An 18,033-nucleotide genomic window follows, 5' to 3' on the forward strand; every position below is an offset into this window, starting at 1 on the left:
CGAATCAAAGAGAATGGCTTCAGTAGAAAAGTACAGTATATCTAGTAAAAGATGCCAGAGGACATCACTGTAGCCATAAAACATGTGTAAGTCAATGATCATAAAAGTTTTTTGTGATTTTATTTTGGGATTGTTTTTGTTTTTTGTCGTTTCTTTGTGGTGGGCATTGATGTTACTGTTTATTAACACGTGTATGTAACAGTGCACTTTTCTACTTAAGTTACATTTGATATACTGATTAATTGTCCTCTTGCCTCAGTAAGTTAATATGGTATTTTTTTAACACTGTGAGATGCATGATATCGTTTATGTATGCTCTAACATAAGTAATTAGAAAACCCTATGAATATGAAGTGACTATACAGTAGTGTGATTAGCTCTGCAGGTATGATTTTATACAATGAACAATATGAAATGGAATTAATACATATAATTAAAAAACTACATTTAAAAAAAAGTCAGCATTTCAAGCAAAACAACTATAGTATTACGTGTCAGGAAAGGAAAACATTATTTCAAATTGTACTCATTTTAATGAATATTATGCTTTTTGTTTGTGTTTAATTTACAACATCTGGATTCATAGATTGTTTTTACTGGAAAGTAATCTAAGATGGATCCATATGAACAGATTATTTTTAAATAAATATAGATTGTCCTGCTATAGAAATGTAAGGCTAGAGTTGCTAATACGTCAGTTTGATTTTCTGCCATGAAAGCAGAGAGCGAGCAAGGGAGGGAAGGCACATTGGTGTAAGTGTGAGTCTCATGTTTGCAGTGTTTGTCTTTCTGAGTCCCCGGTATGTGATAATTATGGCAGCCATAGTGGAATGGGCCCATAAAGCAAAGAGCAGGTCTCACATTACGGTGGGTGTATGTAGTGAAACACTTATGTAGTTGCATCAAAGCATGTGTTCCTAGTCTCGGAAAAAAAAGCTCTTCCTCTCACCATTAATTAACAACCGATCCAGGTCCAGAATTATCCACCTGTTCCTTCTTGTTTGCACTTGAATAATATTTAGGTTAATGAATAAATTAAGTATTTTAATACTTTGTTTTTGTAATTAGGTCAACTACTTGACATGAGACTTGCACTTCACATGTTTTACATGTATCATGTGCCTGTCTGCACACGTCACTGTTGTTGCAATAAAACCAGCTCCTCCTTTGTCTCCTCACTGCTGGTGAAGTTGTCACTCAAACAGAGGAAAACCCATAAATTGCTGCCCTTCTCAGCTCTTTTGCCAGCTTGCTAAATGTCTGTGGCCCTGGTTTTAAAGGGGAATCCAGGCCAGAGCAGATTTTCCACTATATGAGCAGAACCTGTACATGCTGCTGTTCACTAGACACCAGTCTGGAGTGTCATGGCTCCGCTGGACCGCCAAAGCTTCTTAATGACAGCTTATTTTAGCACGAGTCATTCATTTCATTGTCTGCTTGAGACTACTTGGCAGTTTTTCTTTTTGGTCTCAGCTGCAAAGTAAACTAAAAAAACTATTTTAAGCGTCTTTGCCGGACAATCTGTAAACATTATAAATATTTGGGCACCGTGTGCGTCAACAGTCTTGAGTGGCTCCTTTTAAACTTTATAGTGACTTGTCATTAAGTCTTTTGGCTCGCAGGCCGGTGTGTCGTAAACAGCTGCTGTTAGACTGATAACCCCCCCCCCCGGTCTTCTTCTTACAGGACTGCTTCACAGTGGAAGGAGAAGACCTGAAGCATGACTTTGAGAGGCTTCAGCTGGCCATGGAGATGGTGGGCTTTCTTCCTGCCACGCGCAGACAGTGAGTGATACACACATACACAAGTAAAGGCTGCAATGAGCTTGTGATAAGATTTTGACCTTAATAGTCCCCTATGTTGTGCATAGAAAAGTTGTGTTACAATACTTGTGCATATAAAAGTTGTGTTACAATACAAACAGTAGTCACATATATACAGTACAGTGACCATCAATACAGTACATCATAATTGTTTTGACAAAGGCTTCAAATGTACACTGCCACTCACACTCATGTATGCATTCTCATTTCACACTCTGATACCTCATGATATAACAAAGGATTCCATAGGATTTCTTTGGCACTGTATCTGATCCGACAAACTTTTCCTGAACTGTTCTCAGGATCTTCTGCCTGCTCTCTGCCATCCTTCACCTGGGAAACATCCGCTACAAGAGGAAAACCTACAGGGAAGACTCCATTGACATCTGCAACCCAGAGGTGCTGCCTGTGGTCTCAGAACTGCTCGAGGTAAAATCATGTCAACGGGAGTTGTCATAACTGAACATACTCTCACTATGTGTTTAGATTTAAAAAAAAATTGTAAACAAGCTAATGTGATTTTCTACTCCTGCTCTGACTGTTTTTTGTTTGTTTGTTTGCATTGCCGTCAACACTATATAAAACAAGACAGACTTTCCGCCATTTCACGCTTACAAAATGTGAATTTCGATAAAAACGTAGTGACAATGGTTTTAATATGGGTGGGTTATGTATTAGCATCCTTATAATCTGTTTTGATCTTTATGGTTTAAGTATTGTATGTCATAATTATTGTTTGTGGATAATTGGCCAATTTCCTTATAACTACCTTTCTTCAGTCAGATTTAGTAGCTGGGTTTTTGCAGAACTGTCACATCTCTCCTTGAACTTCAGTTCTGCGCTCACAGGGTGTTTGTGTAGACTGATAAGGAGAAAGACTGCTACTGTAGATTTCTTCACCCTGAATCATACTTTCACACTGTCGGAGATGAAAGGCTACTGGAGTAGGTAGTGTCAGATTTAATTTGAACGAGTCCGAACTTGGTGATGATCCAGGATTCTTTTCAGTGGAGATTGAACTCATTTAACTTTAGCTCTCTCTGTTTCTTTCTCTCTCTCTCTCTCTCTCTCTCTCTCTCTCTCTCTCTCTCTCTCTCTCTCTCTCTCTCTCTCTCTCTTCTTTCTTTCTTTCTCTGTCATGACCAGGTCAAAGAGGAGATGCTGTTTGAAGCTCTGACAACCCGGAAGACGGTTACTGTGGGAGAGAAGCTGATAGTTCCTTACAAACTAGCCGAGGTGAGGCTGTTCTCTTGCTGTGCTGATGTAGAAAAAAAATGTAGACTGTAGACATGATATAAATATAGAAAAGCTACAACATTTTAAATGAAGTGCCTGGTAAAAAAAAAAAAACAGGCCCACTACTTTCCTGCTCTCCAGTAGTGGTAGACCATGCAAAGTCAAATTATGCTTTAAGTCCATGGTCATGCTTTCCACAAGTTCACAGACAGAAGGACTCCTCAAAAAGCTCTGTTGCTAAACTAGATCCACTCACTGGCTCGTCAAGTGTGCAGCACTCTGCAACAGGGCTTCCATGCAGTAAAACACTGTGAGACCTTGTGGGAAATCTTCTCCATTATCGTTCGATACAATGATGCATATGCCCGGCACGTTTAAATATGTGGTTGCGCAAAAAATATCGTGTCAACACTAGATTAAATTATAAGTTAACATTACTCAACACATTTTGTGTTTCCTTTTTCCTACACTACTGTCCTATAATGCAATGTACATGTCCAAAAAACAACAAATACATATTATTTTGTCTGAATGAGATTTTGCTGCCTCGTCGTAAAGTTCAATGTAACGATTTGAATGTCTCAGCATTGACCTTCTAATTGTATAATTTCCTGTTAGTAATGACACACTTACTGTAAAATGTGTTGTTTTTTTCATAAACTGACATGAAAAAAATTCATATTATGAAGATCAATGTATAGTGCTTACTGTGTGCTGAAGTATGGAATTGGAGTAGGACCTACAGATGAATGAGTTTTTGTATGATTCAGAATTTTAAAATGTTTGGATAAGGTATCGTACTCAGTAGCGTGACGAAAGGAATCTTGCCAACTCAATAACCTCACGGCAGCCTTGTCTCTTCATCCTGACACAGCCGTGTTAACAGCGCAGTGTGCACCAGATTTGGATTCTCTCTCTCTCTCTCTCTCTCTTTCTCTCCTTCTCTAAGCATATATTTACAGCCACACATGAGTCTTTCAGTCTGTTTAGAGAGAAAGGAAAGGTATTTCAAGTCGCTCTAAAGTTTTCATTGGGACCCCCACTGAAAACAAACACGTCATGGTCGGTAGCCGAGAGCCGCCTGAACACAGAGGAGGGAAACAACATGGACACACAGTGAAACACACTGTAACCCTCCTGTAACTTTGAGCCAAACTTGTCATGATAGCTACATGTTTCATGTTCTTGTGATGTCAGACATTACATATCAATTATTTTCTGTTTTTCCCAGTACAAATTACTCAGTGTTGTTCACCCAGGGAAACCGCCTCAGCTGTATTTTACCGACAACTTTCCCAGATGATGGTGGCGTGCGTGTGTAACACATTCCCATCGAAAACAGCACCAACCTCATAGTGGCCTGTTGGATATTTAGGAGCCATCTCATATGAACAAACACTGATTGTTGTGGTAGCACACTGGGTGGTCTCTGTGTAAATATTTCTTTAACAGTCACAGCAATCTCATTGCCTGTTAACTGGAATCATACACTTAAAAATGTCTCTTAACAAGTTTTTTCTCCGTTTGGTCATAGTTATGGAGCTATTTCCCCTCCGAATGTTTTAACTTCCAACTTCCCCTAAATAATGAAAAGCTTATGGCTCATTAGACCACTGTATGTGAACAATATCTGAACCCCTGGAAAGAATATTTGGTCTGGGGTTTGCTAAAAATATCCTGGTTAATTATTTTGAAACAAAAGGAATTTAAACTTTGAGTGGACACTTCATGATTTGTTTTGTTTTTCTGAAGACCATGGCTCACCTTTTGATGCAGCAAGGTCAAATCTTTCCAGCGGATAGGGGAATTAGAAAAGATTTTCTCAATCACTTTGCAAGGAAGCTTTTGTCAGATAATCTCTGTGTTTATGAGAAAACAAATAACACTGATCTAGCATGCTGTTCCTTCTCAGTCTACAACAATAACGTTATGAATGTTATTGTAACTAAATTGACACAAGAAGACATCCTCGTTATCGTCCAAATATTCATCTGAATATAATCTTGTACATTCTGCCTGTATATCAAGTTTATCCAGTATATGTTGGCCTATTAAAAAGCTAATATTTGTATTTCCACTTGATTATATTGTCAGATATTGTAAGTCAACCCCATGAATGTTTGGCTTGTTAATGGCATTAATAGCGACACAGCGCTTGTATGTATTGTTGCCAAAGTTTCAGTAGAGAACATCAGATGTGTTTGGCTAGTACAGTTGATAACCCATTATACATTTTCCATTAAGAGCTTTGAGCGCACATTCTACTGTTCTACTTTCACTGTGTGTGTGTGTGTGTGTGTGTGTGTGTGTGTGTGTGTGTGTGTGTGTGTGTGTGTGTGTGTGTGTGTGTGTGTGTGTGTGTGTGTGTGTGTGTGTGTGTGTGTGTGTGTGTGTGTGTGTGTGTGTGTGTGTGTGTGTGTGTGTGTGTGTGTGTGTGTGTGTGTGTGTGTGTGTGTGTGTGTTTAATTGTCTTTAATTATGTCAATCGTCATCACAAGCTATGGTCTATTTTTTAAACTTTTGGAACTGCATGAATAAGCGTCAAAAACTTAACATAAATAGTTTGACATTTTGGGAATGATGCTTACTTGTTTGTTTTGCTGCAATTTCATGTCTGTGGCTACATTTAATATGAGGTGAGGGCTGGCAGCTGGTAAGCTTAGCTTCTGATAAAGACTGGAAGAAGGGGAAATAGTTAGCCAATCTCTCTGCAAAAGCAATATTCAGTTTCTTGTTGTTGAATCTGTTAAAGTATCACTTTTACAACAAAAAAGTTTACAAAAACCTGGGTTAAAATAAATATAGTTACGGTAACAAGAAAACATTATGAAATAAATGAGTGTGTCTCATATTTCATTATTTTCAATTAAACTGAGATGTTACCAGTGGGATTAACAATAAAGAGATATGTTGTGTGTGTCTACCTCCAGGCCGGTACGGTTCGAGACTCTATGGCAAAGTCCCTGTACAGCGCCCTGTTCGACTGGATTGTCTTCAGGATCAACCACGCTCTGCTCAACACCAAGGACCTGGTGGAGACCACCAAGGTAGGACAACACAAACTCAACGGCTTTTACAGTCATGTTTTAAGAGATCAAAACTGCCCAAATGACACAATATCACATGAGTTCGAGAGATGCTCCAGCATGGAAAATCCTTAAATTTACACGTCACTTAAATTCATTTTAGTATAAGCAAGATTTAATATTTTAATTTTTCGTTTGTTTGTCTTCCTAAGATCTTGTCCATTGGTGTGCTTGACATCTTTGGTTTTGAGGACTACGAGAACAACAGCTTCGAACAGTTCTGCATCAACTTTGCCAACGAACGTCTCCAGCACTACTTCAACCAGCACATCTTCAAGCTTGAACAGGTAAGACCTCTCTTGAATTCTCTTCTGTTCCTAAGGATCTGGCTTTCGTATTTTAAGGCTTTGATGGGAGCTGAAGTTCTGGGCCACTCCATAACTGCGTTGCTATTATTTTTGACATGTAACATATCCACCCGCGTAATTCCTTTGACTGTGACCGTTTCCGAGGAAACCCCTCGTCCCTTATCACGCCACATAGTCAGTGCACGTATATATCAAAATGGCGCTGAAACAATGGAGGAATTCGTCATGGCATTATGCAACCAGGTTAGTTGGAGCTGACAGCCGAGTGTGACTCAATTCAGCCCCCTGTGACTACCTGCGGCTGAGGATGTATGTTCTTTCAAGTGAGCTGATTAACCTCAAACGGCCTTCTAAAATCACAAGCCGTCAGATTTTCTTTTCAGTTAAACTTTTGTGTTTACCCTGAGATAGACTGAATCAGCGGCCTGCCCCGACATGTTGGAGGAGCTTTCATGCGCTTCATGAATTTCACCAAGACAAACAGTTGTTCACAAACCCGTGTCCTACCCCCATATCATAAATATGCCAAGTCTTATACTGTAGATGTATGTACTCAAACCGCTTCTTTCTTCTGGATGTCAAGTTTAAGGGAAATTCAGTTATTGTGCCATACATTATGGACGTGCCATGTTAATATGTTTTTTTCTTTTTCTTCTTGTTATCTTATGGACAATGCAAGTAACAGCCCAATAATTATAGTTTCAAACACAAGTGGTCAAGCACACATGTTTCAATGCAACCTCCGCAGGAAAGACACGTGATCATGAGATCTATGCAATCTTTAAATTAAGATGCTTTTTTTTATAGTTTGAAAAATCTAAAGTTAACACAGTCAGTCAAAACTTAATTTCCTTTAACTAGCAAAGTGTTTTCCACCATTCCTTTGTAGAAGGCTTGTTGCTTGGAAAACATGTTTGAGATCAGACTGGATGTTTCAATAATGATGTCTGGGGCCAGTGAAGGCCATTAATAAAGCCATAATCTCTAGTATCCCTAAGTAGTTCAGGGTTGATTTTAAAGCATGTTAAGGGTCTCAATCTTGTTATTCCTTAAAGAGGACCTATGATGCTTTTTGACTTTTATGACCTATAAACGTTGTTATGATGATTCATAGTCATGCTTAACCATACTAAATTATCAAATAATGACTTACATGCATTTCGACGTATTCCCTGCTGACCGTCTGGGGTGTCTGTGCAGAGCACTAAACACTATTCTAGCCAGTCGAGAAGTCATGTCTTCAAAGCGGTCTACCCTTTCATAATTTGTGACGTCGCATAAAAATTTGTGACGTGACCACGCGGATGTTTCCATGTATGGTAATGCTGTCACTTCCCTGTTCGCGTCTGCCTCGCGCCCTTATAGGTCCATGCTCGCGCTTCCCGCCACTGAAAGTGTTCCGGAAGGAAGGTAACCAATCACAACGGAGTGGGGTTTGCAGGAGGGGGGGAGGGTAGCGGAGATGGCCGATGCACAGGCGGAGGGAGCGGAGATTGCCGAAGCACACACACTCAAGTGTTGACAGGACGTGCTGGATCGCCAAAATAAGAGAAAGAGCTTCCCGAAAATCTACATAGTTTTTTGTGATGTGATTCGTGTCAGGTTGCTCTATAGCAGTGTAAAACAAGAAATTAAGACCAGAAAAGTAGTATAATAGGTCCTCTTTAACTTCTCTTCAATTTTCTCACTGACTCCGAGACATCAGCTTCCAGTTTTTGTTGAAACTTATTACAGTACTACCTGTGCTACTGCTGGCTGGAGCTAACCCTTGTCCTAATGCATAATGCAGCCTCAATCAAAAACAATTGGCAAGATGCTCTTGTCTTTAAATGCAGCCTGTTTGATTCTCTGTGTTGCATTTTCTTTTTGAGGGAACATCAGGGTTGAGTTGACCATGACCATTTGTAGTTTGCGAGCGTAAGACAGACAGAATGATAACACATTTAAAGAAAATAACTGTAACATTAATGAATGGGACCTGGAACATTTGATAGTATAATAAAGTAATGTACTTTTGTATGTTTAACAATATGTGGCAATGCTAATAGCATGTTTTTCTTTTTATAGCAGACATTTGATCAGACATAGCCATTCTAAATAACATGTTTGCTCAGAAGGGTAAACCACTGCTTGCATGCATAATACACATTCAGTTCTCTATTCACACTTAAGGTGTTCATCTGTACTTTACAATTTTGAGTTCTCTCAGATCTGATAAATGTTGCTCAACAGATGCCGGATTATACCAATGACTAATCTGTACGTTTACATACGTTTTATCATCGGTGCTCTCAACTTTACAGCGATGAAAACACATATAAGCCAATATTACAATATATTGAACTCAAGAACACTCAGTTAGTGTGCATGTGAACAGGGTTGTGAAATGATCAGGGCATATATTATATTGATTTAAATTAATTTGTTTTCAATGGAACAAGCTACTACTGCAGTTTTAAAAGCCCCATTTCTTTCGATTTTTTGGACAGAAATCCTAGATTTTATCAGACCAATAATAAAATATCATCTACATGTGTCCTTGTTCTATCAACCAAATTAACATGGTTCTGGCCTTTTGTTATTGTGAAAGTTGTTCAAAACTGTACTGAGGATCTGAGGAAACTGCTCAGTAAATCATAATGGCCTACTATAGTTACAGTTTAAAGCAATAGTTGTGTTTGGAAAAATCAATGTGCACCACTCAGGCAGACTGAAAGCCTCTGAAAATGATTGAACCAGAGTAAGTTGTCCAAGAGCTGGCATGCTTCAGTTTCCGCTGAATCCAGCTTCACACCCTCATCTACTGTTACATACAGTATATTTCCATTCATCTGTCGACCACTGAGTCATTCTTTTGGAAAAGTTACAGGCTTTATGGTTTACATTGATGGCCATTTTAAGAGGAAATAGTACTTATTTTCCCCTTTTTCCGACCTTTTCGAACAACCTCACTGCCAGCAATTACCTTGCTGAAAGACATGAAACAGAATAAAAGTATGTTACGATAATATTTGTACTATAATACTACAGTATAATCGCAAGTTAATTGGGTCAATTTGCAGTTTAGCACAGATCTCCAACGGAGTTTCCGACAGTAATTGTCGGTTCGACTTCAGGTTGAATTTTGCTGATCTAATCTGGTAAAAAAATAATCGGCCACTATCCAACTTTTAAATCTAATACCATGACGGTGAGAGAGCAGATTTCAGTGATAGAAAGGTGTAAGGGGGTAGGATGTTAGTGGTAAGAAATATGAACCTTCTTGTAGTTCCTCATCTAAACTTACTGCTCAGACCATAAATCCCTCCATAATAATCAAACATTACATAGACACATTTACACAAATTAGAACTCAGTTTTCTGTTTCACTGAATAATATATGAAGATTTTTTCAATATCGCCCCTTTCAAAGATGCAGCACATTACATTTATTTGATGCTTATTTAACATACAGTATTTGTATCACGTCTGAATGAGTGGTGAAAGAAGCATTCAAATCCTGTATTTATGTAGGCTACTGTAACTGTACTCAAAGTATCAAAAGAAGAATCTATTAGTTTGTATGTAGCAGTAATGTATACATTCATATGAAAAAGTTTGGGAACCCCTCTCAGCCGGCATTATAATTGACTCTGCTTTCACACAAAAAAGATAAAAGTGGTATGTCTTTAATTTACCAGGAACAGCTAAGTACTGGGATGTTTTCCAAACAAAGATTTTTTGAAAAGCAGTATTTAGTTTTATGAAATTAAATAAAATGTGAAAAACTGGCTGTGCAAAAATATGGGTACCCTTGTGGTCTTGCTGATTTTAATGCATGTAACAGCATGTAAAACTGAGGACTTTAAACACAAAATTGGTTGGATTATGTTGTTAAGCCTTGAACCTCATATAAAGGTCTGTTTAATCATGATACAAGGTATTTTAGGTGCCTAAATGCAAGTTCCACCTCTCTTTGACTCTCTGCAGAAGTGAGACAGAATGTGATCATCAAAACAGCTCCCAAAAGATCTTAAAAACAAAGATTATTCATTGTCATGGTTTAGGGGAAGGCTACAAGAAGCTTTCCCAAAGGTTTCAATTGTCAATTTCAACTGTAGGGAACGTTGTCAGGGAATGGAAGGACACAGGCACAGTTGCAGTTAAACCCAGGTCTAGCAGACCAAGAAAAGTACAAGAGCGGCATATGCGGCGGATTGTGAGAATGGTTGCACACAACCCAAAGATCACCTTCAAAGACCTGCAAGAACATCTGGCTGCAGATGGTGTATCTGTACATGGTTCTACAATTCAGTGCAATTTGCACCAAAACATCTTTATGGCTGGGTGATGAGAAGGAAGCCCTTTCTGCGCCCACGCCACAGATACAGTTGCATGGAGTATGCAAAAGCTCATTTAGACAAGCCAGCTTCATATTGGAAGAAAATGCTTTGGACTGATGAGACAAAAATTAAGTTATTTGGTCTTTATAAAAAGCAGATGTTTTGGTGCAAATTGCGCTGAATTGTTGAACGATGTACAGATACACAATCTGCAGCCAGATGTTCTTGCAGGTCTTTGGAGGTGATCTGTGGGTTGTGTGCAACCATTCTCACAATCCTCCACCTATGCCGCTCCTGTTTTTTTCTTGATCTTCCAGACCTGGGTTTAATTGCAACTGTGCCTGTGTCCTTCCATTTCCTGACAACGTTCCCTACAGTCGAAATTGACAATTGAAACCTTTGGGAAAGCTTCTTGTAGCCTTCCCCTAAACCATGACAATGAACAATCTTTGTTTTTCAGATCTTTTGGGAGCTGTTTTGATGATCCCATTCTGTCTCACTTCAGCAGAGAGTCAAAGAGAAGTGCAACTTGTATTTAGGCACCTAAAATAAATTTTCTCATGATTAAACAGACATTTCTATGAGGTTCAAGGCTTAACAACATAATCCAACCAACTTTGTGTTTAAAGTCATCAGTTTTACATGCTGTTACAGGCATTAAAATCAACAAAACCACAAGGGTTCCTATATTTTTGCACAGCCAGTTTTTCACATTTTATTTTATTTCATACAACCAAATACTGCTTTTCAAAAAATCTTTGTTTGGAAAACATCCCAGTACTTAGCTGTTCCTGGTAAATTAAAGACATACCACTTTTATATTTTTTTTTGTGAAAGCAGAGTCAATTATAATGCTGGCTGAGAGGGGTTCCCAAACTTTTTCATATGACTGTATATAAGCATAAAATGAAAGAACAAATACTTCCAAATTCTATTTAAGTACAATACTTGAGAAAATGTAGTGAGCTACATTGCACAACTTGTGTAAATGAGCATCCTGGACACTTTCTTACTGTCATCATCCAACCAGCAGTCTCTCCCTATAGTGTTCATTTTCATTTATACCAACTGCATGGTTGAATACATACGTATCCAACATCAAGTTACATATACAGCATGCGAGAAAATTAGAACTAAATTCCCTGTCATTCAATGCTTTGGCACTGCCAGACATTAGAAAATAGTCTGCAGAGTTTGCTCTGGAATAATGTTAAACGATAAAACTGATGGGGAAATGTTTCATGTGGTGGATTCACTGTGAGAAGAGGGGCCATCGCAATTTTTTTTATTCACTGCAGCGCTGCAAGCATCGTTCATGTGAATGACACAACACTAGCTCTTCAATGGAGAGACAAAGCCAGCAACTTTACACATGCTGTGTCTGAAAAGGGCTTGTGTTTCATGTTGAGGACACTTGGCGGGTATGGGCTATCACTAAACATGCTAATAACTCTTCCATGCTCATTTAATAAATACCTAATAAAACAAACTGTAAAAATAAATAAATTCATATGTAAAGAAATAGTGAGAAAGCTGAATCTCTACATTTTGGAGACATGTTTTGGTTTTCTTGGTCTAGTCGGTTCAGCCAAAAAGCGAGTGAATCGCGGCAGGAATTGGAAGATGACTTAAAGGCATGTTGAGGGGGTGGATACAGTATCCTGTGCAATATAACGTAATGCAATCCAATACAACACCCCCACAAACCACAGCGTAGTTATTACTAAAGAGTTGAGTCAGTACCCGTCTGGCCCACATTGAATATTATAATGTTTTTTTCTAGGGCTGTTCTATTAGAATGTTGCACAGGTATTTGTTTTATAGTTTCCAGACTGTGTGTATCTTTAGTCTTTTAAAAAAACAAAAAAGACAACTATAAACGTATATACAGTATGTAATATATCATATCAGTTTAAATAACAAATATTTACCTTTTCTATACCTTGTTATCTTTCTTTAAGAAAAAAAAGCCATGCAACACAGGATAATATTAAACAGTAAAACATATAGATAGATAGATAGATAGATAGATAGATAGATAGATAGATAGATAGATAGATAGATAGATAGATAGATAGATAGATAGATAGATAGATAGATAGATAGATAGATAGATAGATAGATAGATAGATAGATAGATCTTGTTTTTTTCCATTAAAGTAAATGTTCTACGATCACTGATTTGAAAGCGACTGGTAAGTAAAAAAAGATATAACACATTTGTTGTCATACAAATGAAAAACAAAACAAACTCTTTAACAAGGAGGTTTTCTGATAGTGCCTAATTTAGTAGGTATGGTATGACTAGCTAGGAGGACAGCTCTTGCATCTTAATGTGGATCATTTTCAGAAGGATAAACCAGTTGTGTTCATAACAGCTGTTGTTGGCAGCTGTTGTTGGAGAATATATTTAGTTAAAAACATTTAAATCAATCTTTTTATTGATTTGCGTCAGATAGAATCAGTTGGATTGTTTGAATGTAGACATCTCAGCACAAACAAACAACAAATTACTGCAAAAGAACAAGAATGTGTGACAGAATAATGCTTTCAAACTGGTCGTAAATGTAATCTTAGTAAAAAATGTCATACACACAGGAAAGGCCAGCAGCAGATTCAGTCATTTTGTTCTATTTGACCAAATACTGAAGAGGATCCTCTACTAACCCTGTGAACTGCTTTGTCCCCAGAACAGATAGAGGAGGAAGCAACAGTAATTAACTTGACTTTTTTTGTTCCAGCCTGCTGACTTTAGGGTAAGAAGACAAGAGACTAGAGAAAAAAGGGAGATTCCTGTGATTTTTATTAAACCGCCTCTGGATTAACGTCGTTATTGGTTAAATCTCTTTCCCAGGAACACAGGAAAATAACATGTATGGGGGATGAACGCTGATAAATGCTCTGAATGCTTCTCCCATTATTAAACTTCAGAGAGGCAAGATCTGAAGAGCGTTTTTATAGCACTGGGAGACAACATGAAAGCATGCATATGAACAATATTGTTGCTTCGATTTGAAAAAAAGTCAAAGCAGATCAACCCGGATGGAACCGGTCGTCTGGTTTTGATGGCACATTGATAATTCATATTTAATGGATACTTAGAGATATTTTTTATCTGATGTCACATGCGCTGTACACCTTTTAGCCTCAAACTGATTCTACTAGATTTAAGACACCTTGTCTGCTTTGAATAATAAAACTTTAGTACCGCTAAGATTTTCTAAAATGTTAGATATTGTGGCATATAATATTTATTACATTATAACAATATGATTTCTACGCAGTAGGGGATGCTGGCATATGCGCTTCATTGCACCACAAGATGTGCAGCCAAAGAAAAAGTACCTACAGTTCCTACATCAAGGCTGATGCAGGGGGCAAAATGTTATTGAATGTAGCGCTGGCATTGATCTCTCTGTTTTGTATTGTGCGTCTGTGCAGGAGGAGTACAGAGCAGAGGGAATCAGCTGGCTTAACATCGACTACATCGACAACACAGGCTGCATTAACCTGATCAGCAAGAAGCCCACCGCGCTGTTCCACCTACTGGATGAAGAGTGCAAGTGAGTCTCTCAGTCTTAAGTCCTAATACTACCTGTTTGACTTTCTTTGGAAACTAATTTTATTTTTCTTGTGTTCAACCTTCAAGTGTTTTCTGGCAGGTTAAGACACATACCATATAAGTGTGATGTTTCTGGTTTTGTTCCAGCTGGGGGCTTTTGCTGCATGTCATACCCCATCTCTCTTTCTTTCCTCTTTTTTCTTCTTCTCTGTGATTGACTCATGTCTGTGTTTGTGTTTAAACCCTCCAAATTGGCATACATTGAACATGAAATGCTAGCCCACCATATGCAAGTTAAATAAAATGACTGTGTAGTGTGTAGAGGTTTTTAAAAAAATAGTATGGACGTACTACTTAGGAGAAAGCAAATGCTACTCTTGTGACACTATTCGCTTTCAAAACAGACTCTTAGAGGTAGCATATTGTGTTGTGGACCCTACCTTGAACATGTTAATAACTGCACAGCTCCATGGTTAATTTTCATTCATTTCATTTTCATTTTCCTTTATTTAACCTCGAAAGATCAATTGAGGGGTGACCCTCTTTTACAATGACGTCGAGTTTGTACAGATACACAATATACAATGAGAATACATAACAAGTTTACACACACACACACACACACACAGACAACAACAATTTAAAACATTCAGATCAATTGAATGAGAGACATAATAGCCTAATTAAAACAGTTACAAGTGTAGAGGGGCTGATTCAAAATAATAATTTTAAATTGGTTAACAGTTATGAGTGTATTTATTTTAATTGTATGTTGTAGGCTGTTCCAGGAGTCAGGGGCACTATGGCTAAAAGCGGTTTTACCAAGCTCAGACCGGGCATAGGGGACATTTAACATGAGCATGTCAGTTGAGCGGGTTTGATAAAGCCCATCTGAAATAAGCAGCATTTCTGTCAAATATAGTGGTAGCTTTCCAGTCAGAGCTTTATATATAAAAATATGCCAATGTGCATCACGTCTCTCCTTAAGGGAGGACCACCCAACCTTTTCATATAAAACACAATGGTGTGTATCATAAGCATCTCCTGTAATGAATCTCAAAGCAGAGTGAAATACAGAGTCTAGGAGTTTAAGGCATGAACGAGATGCATGCCGATAAACCACATCACCGTAATCAAGGACAGACATAAAAACTGCCTCAATAATCCTTTTCCTACTGAACAACGGGAAGGTGGCTTTATTCCTATAAAAATAGCCAATCTTTTGTCGGAGACGACAGACAAGATTTTTTATGTGAAATGTAAAAGAGAGTTTTTCATCTATCCAGATGCCAAGATATTTATATTCAGTGACTCTTTCAATATGAGATCCATTATTTGTGTGAATAATAAGATCATTAAAATGTGTAATTCTTGCTCTGGAAAAGCACATATATTTTGTTTTTTCTATATTAAGGACAAGCCTGAGATCCACTAGACAGTTCTGCAGGGTGTTAAAAGAGCTCTGTAGGTTCTGAACAGATTGTTGCACTGAATCAGAAATGCAATACAGTACAGTGTCGTCCGCATACAAATGGGCATGGCAGTTTTGTAGTGATGAAACAATGTTATTGATGTAAATTGTGAATAGGACTGGACCTAAAATTGAGCCCTGCGGAACACCATTTGTAACTGTTAAAAACTCAGTTTGGTAGCTTCCCAGCTTAACTGACTGCTGTCTATCAGAGAGATAGTCCCTAAACCAGCTACATGTAGAATAATCAAAACCAATTTCATGCAGCCTCTCTAAAAGCAAATGGTGATCTAAAGTATCAAAAGCTTTTGACAGATCAACAAAAAGTGCTGCACAGTGCTTTTTTTTGTCGATAGCTGTAACAATGTTGTCTAAGACCAAAGTGACAGCAGATACAGTACTGTGGCCTGCCCTAAAACCAGATTGAAATGGACTCAAAATGGAAGCACTGGATAAAAAGGATTTCAACTGAGTATTAATGACTGATTCTAGAATTTTTGCCAGGCATGGGAGTTTGGAAATTGGCCTGTAATTGTTAAGATCACTTTTGTCACCCCCTTTATGTAATGGAATGACGTGAGCTTTTTTCCAGACTTTAGGAACAATACCAGAGGAGATGGAAAGATTAAAAATATGGGTTATTTGTTTTGATATGATAAGTGCAGAGAGATTTATTGAAAATGGGTCCAAATTGTCCTCTCCCATGTACTTCCTGGGGTTGATGGCAAGAAGCGCATCTACAACAATACTTGTTGGGACTTGAACAAGGCTGAAAAGAGGAGTTTTAGAGACAGGTGGTATGCTATTTTTATTTCTCGTGGTGGTAGGCGTAGAAGGCGTAGATACTCCATTGTGAAAGAGTTTACCAGCAGCTATAAAGTGTTTATTGAAAGCTAAACCAATTTCTTTCTGATCATTTAAAATCTGATCATTTATTTTTAACTGACTGGGAACAGTGCTAGAATTGTTTTTGTTATAATTCACAGCCTTCCAAAATAGTGCAGGGTTGGAGTAGCAGTTTGAAATTAGTTCGAGGTAGTAGTCTGATTTAGCTTTCCTAACCATGGATATGCACCTATTTCTGATTTGTCTGAAAGCAGTCCACTTGGAGTTTTCACCAGAGCGTCTAGCTAGGGACCATGCTTTATTTCTCTCTGCAAATATATCGGACAATTCATTTGTGAACCAGGGGTTTGATCTATTTTTTACTCTGTGCTTTTTAAGGGGTGCATGCTTGTTCAAAATGGAGGAGAAAGTATTGGTGAAAAATTCTAAGGCCAATTCCACATCAGATATTTCACTTGTGAGATGAATGTCACTTTGATAGAGTTCATTTAAAAATGCTTGCTCGTTAAAACCTTTAAAATTACGCTTAATGATGATTTTGGGTTGAGATTTTTTAAGATGAATACTTCTGATACAGGCCACCGGGCAGTGATCACTGATTCCAAGCTCAAAGACACCAGCAGAAACTATTTTATTGCTTTGATTTGATAATATTAAATCGATCAAAGTTGATTTTGCTGGGTTTTTTAGATTTGGTCTTGTGGGCTCAGTTATTATTTGTGTAAGATTTAGGTTGCTACATATTTCTTTAAAAGGTTCAGAGGCACCAGAAAGCCAGTCAATGTTAAAATCACCCATCATAATGACCTCTCTATTTACATATGGAGAGATTAAATGTGCTAGCTCACTCAAGGAGCTATTTACTGCTGAAGGGGGCCTGTACACACCAATTACAATAACACAATCATTTAACGATAAAGACAATTCCAAAGCAATAAATTCAAAGCAGCTTCGAACAGAGACAGCATGTAGTAATGATACAGAATAATGTGATTTAACATAGACAGCCACTCCCCCACCCCGTGTGGTCCTGTCTATTCTGAATAAACTATAATCATTTATTGCCACCATAGAGTCATGTGTACTGCTCTTCAACCATGATTCAGTCAGAACCAAGACATCTGGGTCAGCCTGAGATACTAAGATGTTAACATGGTCTAATTTATTGTGCTGAAGCAAACTTCTTATGTTTAAGTGAAGAAAACCCAAACCCTTTCTTGTTTTGAGGATGTTTGGATGTTAGGTACATTTTTCAAGTTACTTGTAATCCCAAGTGGTCTGTGGCGTGACCTGTAAAATCTATGAGGAGGGATTAATGATGATCTGACAGACTGACATACAGGGATTGGGTGAGTTTTTATAGTAATGGATGTTCCAGG

The 18,033-nt window shown here is 38.0% G+C and overlaps 1 protein-coding gene across 10 annotated transcripts in view; it reads left to right on the top strand.

Moving 5' to 3' along the window:
* myo9aa (myosin IXAa) overlaps positions 1 to 18,033 on the top strand; it is a 108,760-nt gene that overhangs the window by 61,491 nt on the left and 29,236 nt on the right. For all 10 annotated transcript variants that reach the window (XM_080027231.1, XM_080027235.1, XM_080027233.1 and 7 more), the window contains 6 exons: positions 1,687 to 1,784; positions 2,126 to 2,252; positions 2,970 to 3,059; positions 5,990 to 6,106; positions 6,298 to 6,432; positions 14,217 to 14,338. In XM_080027231.1, the coding sequence (XP_079883357.1) occupies positions 1,687 to 1,784; positions 2,126 to 2,252; positions 2,970 to 3,059; positions 5,990 to 6,106; positions 6,298 to 6,432; positions 14,217 to 14,338 (689 nt within the window). The remainder of the gene's footprint in view (positions 1 to 1,686; positions 1,785 to 2,125; positions 2,253 to 2,969; positions 3,060 to 5,989; positions 6,107 to 6,297; positions 6,433 to 14,216; positions 14,339 to 18,033) is intronic.

Source organism: Ammodytes marinus (genome assembly GCF_949987685.1).
Source record: "Ammodytes marinus genome assembly, chromosome: 1".
NCBI lineage: Eukaryota > Metazoa > Chordata > Actinopteri > Uranoscopiformes > Ammodytidae > Ammodytes > Ammodytes marinus.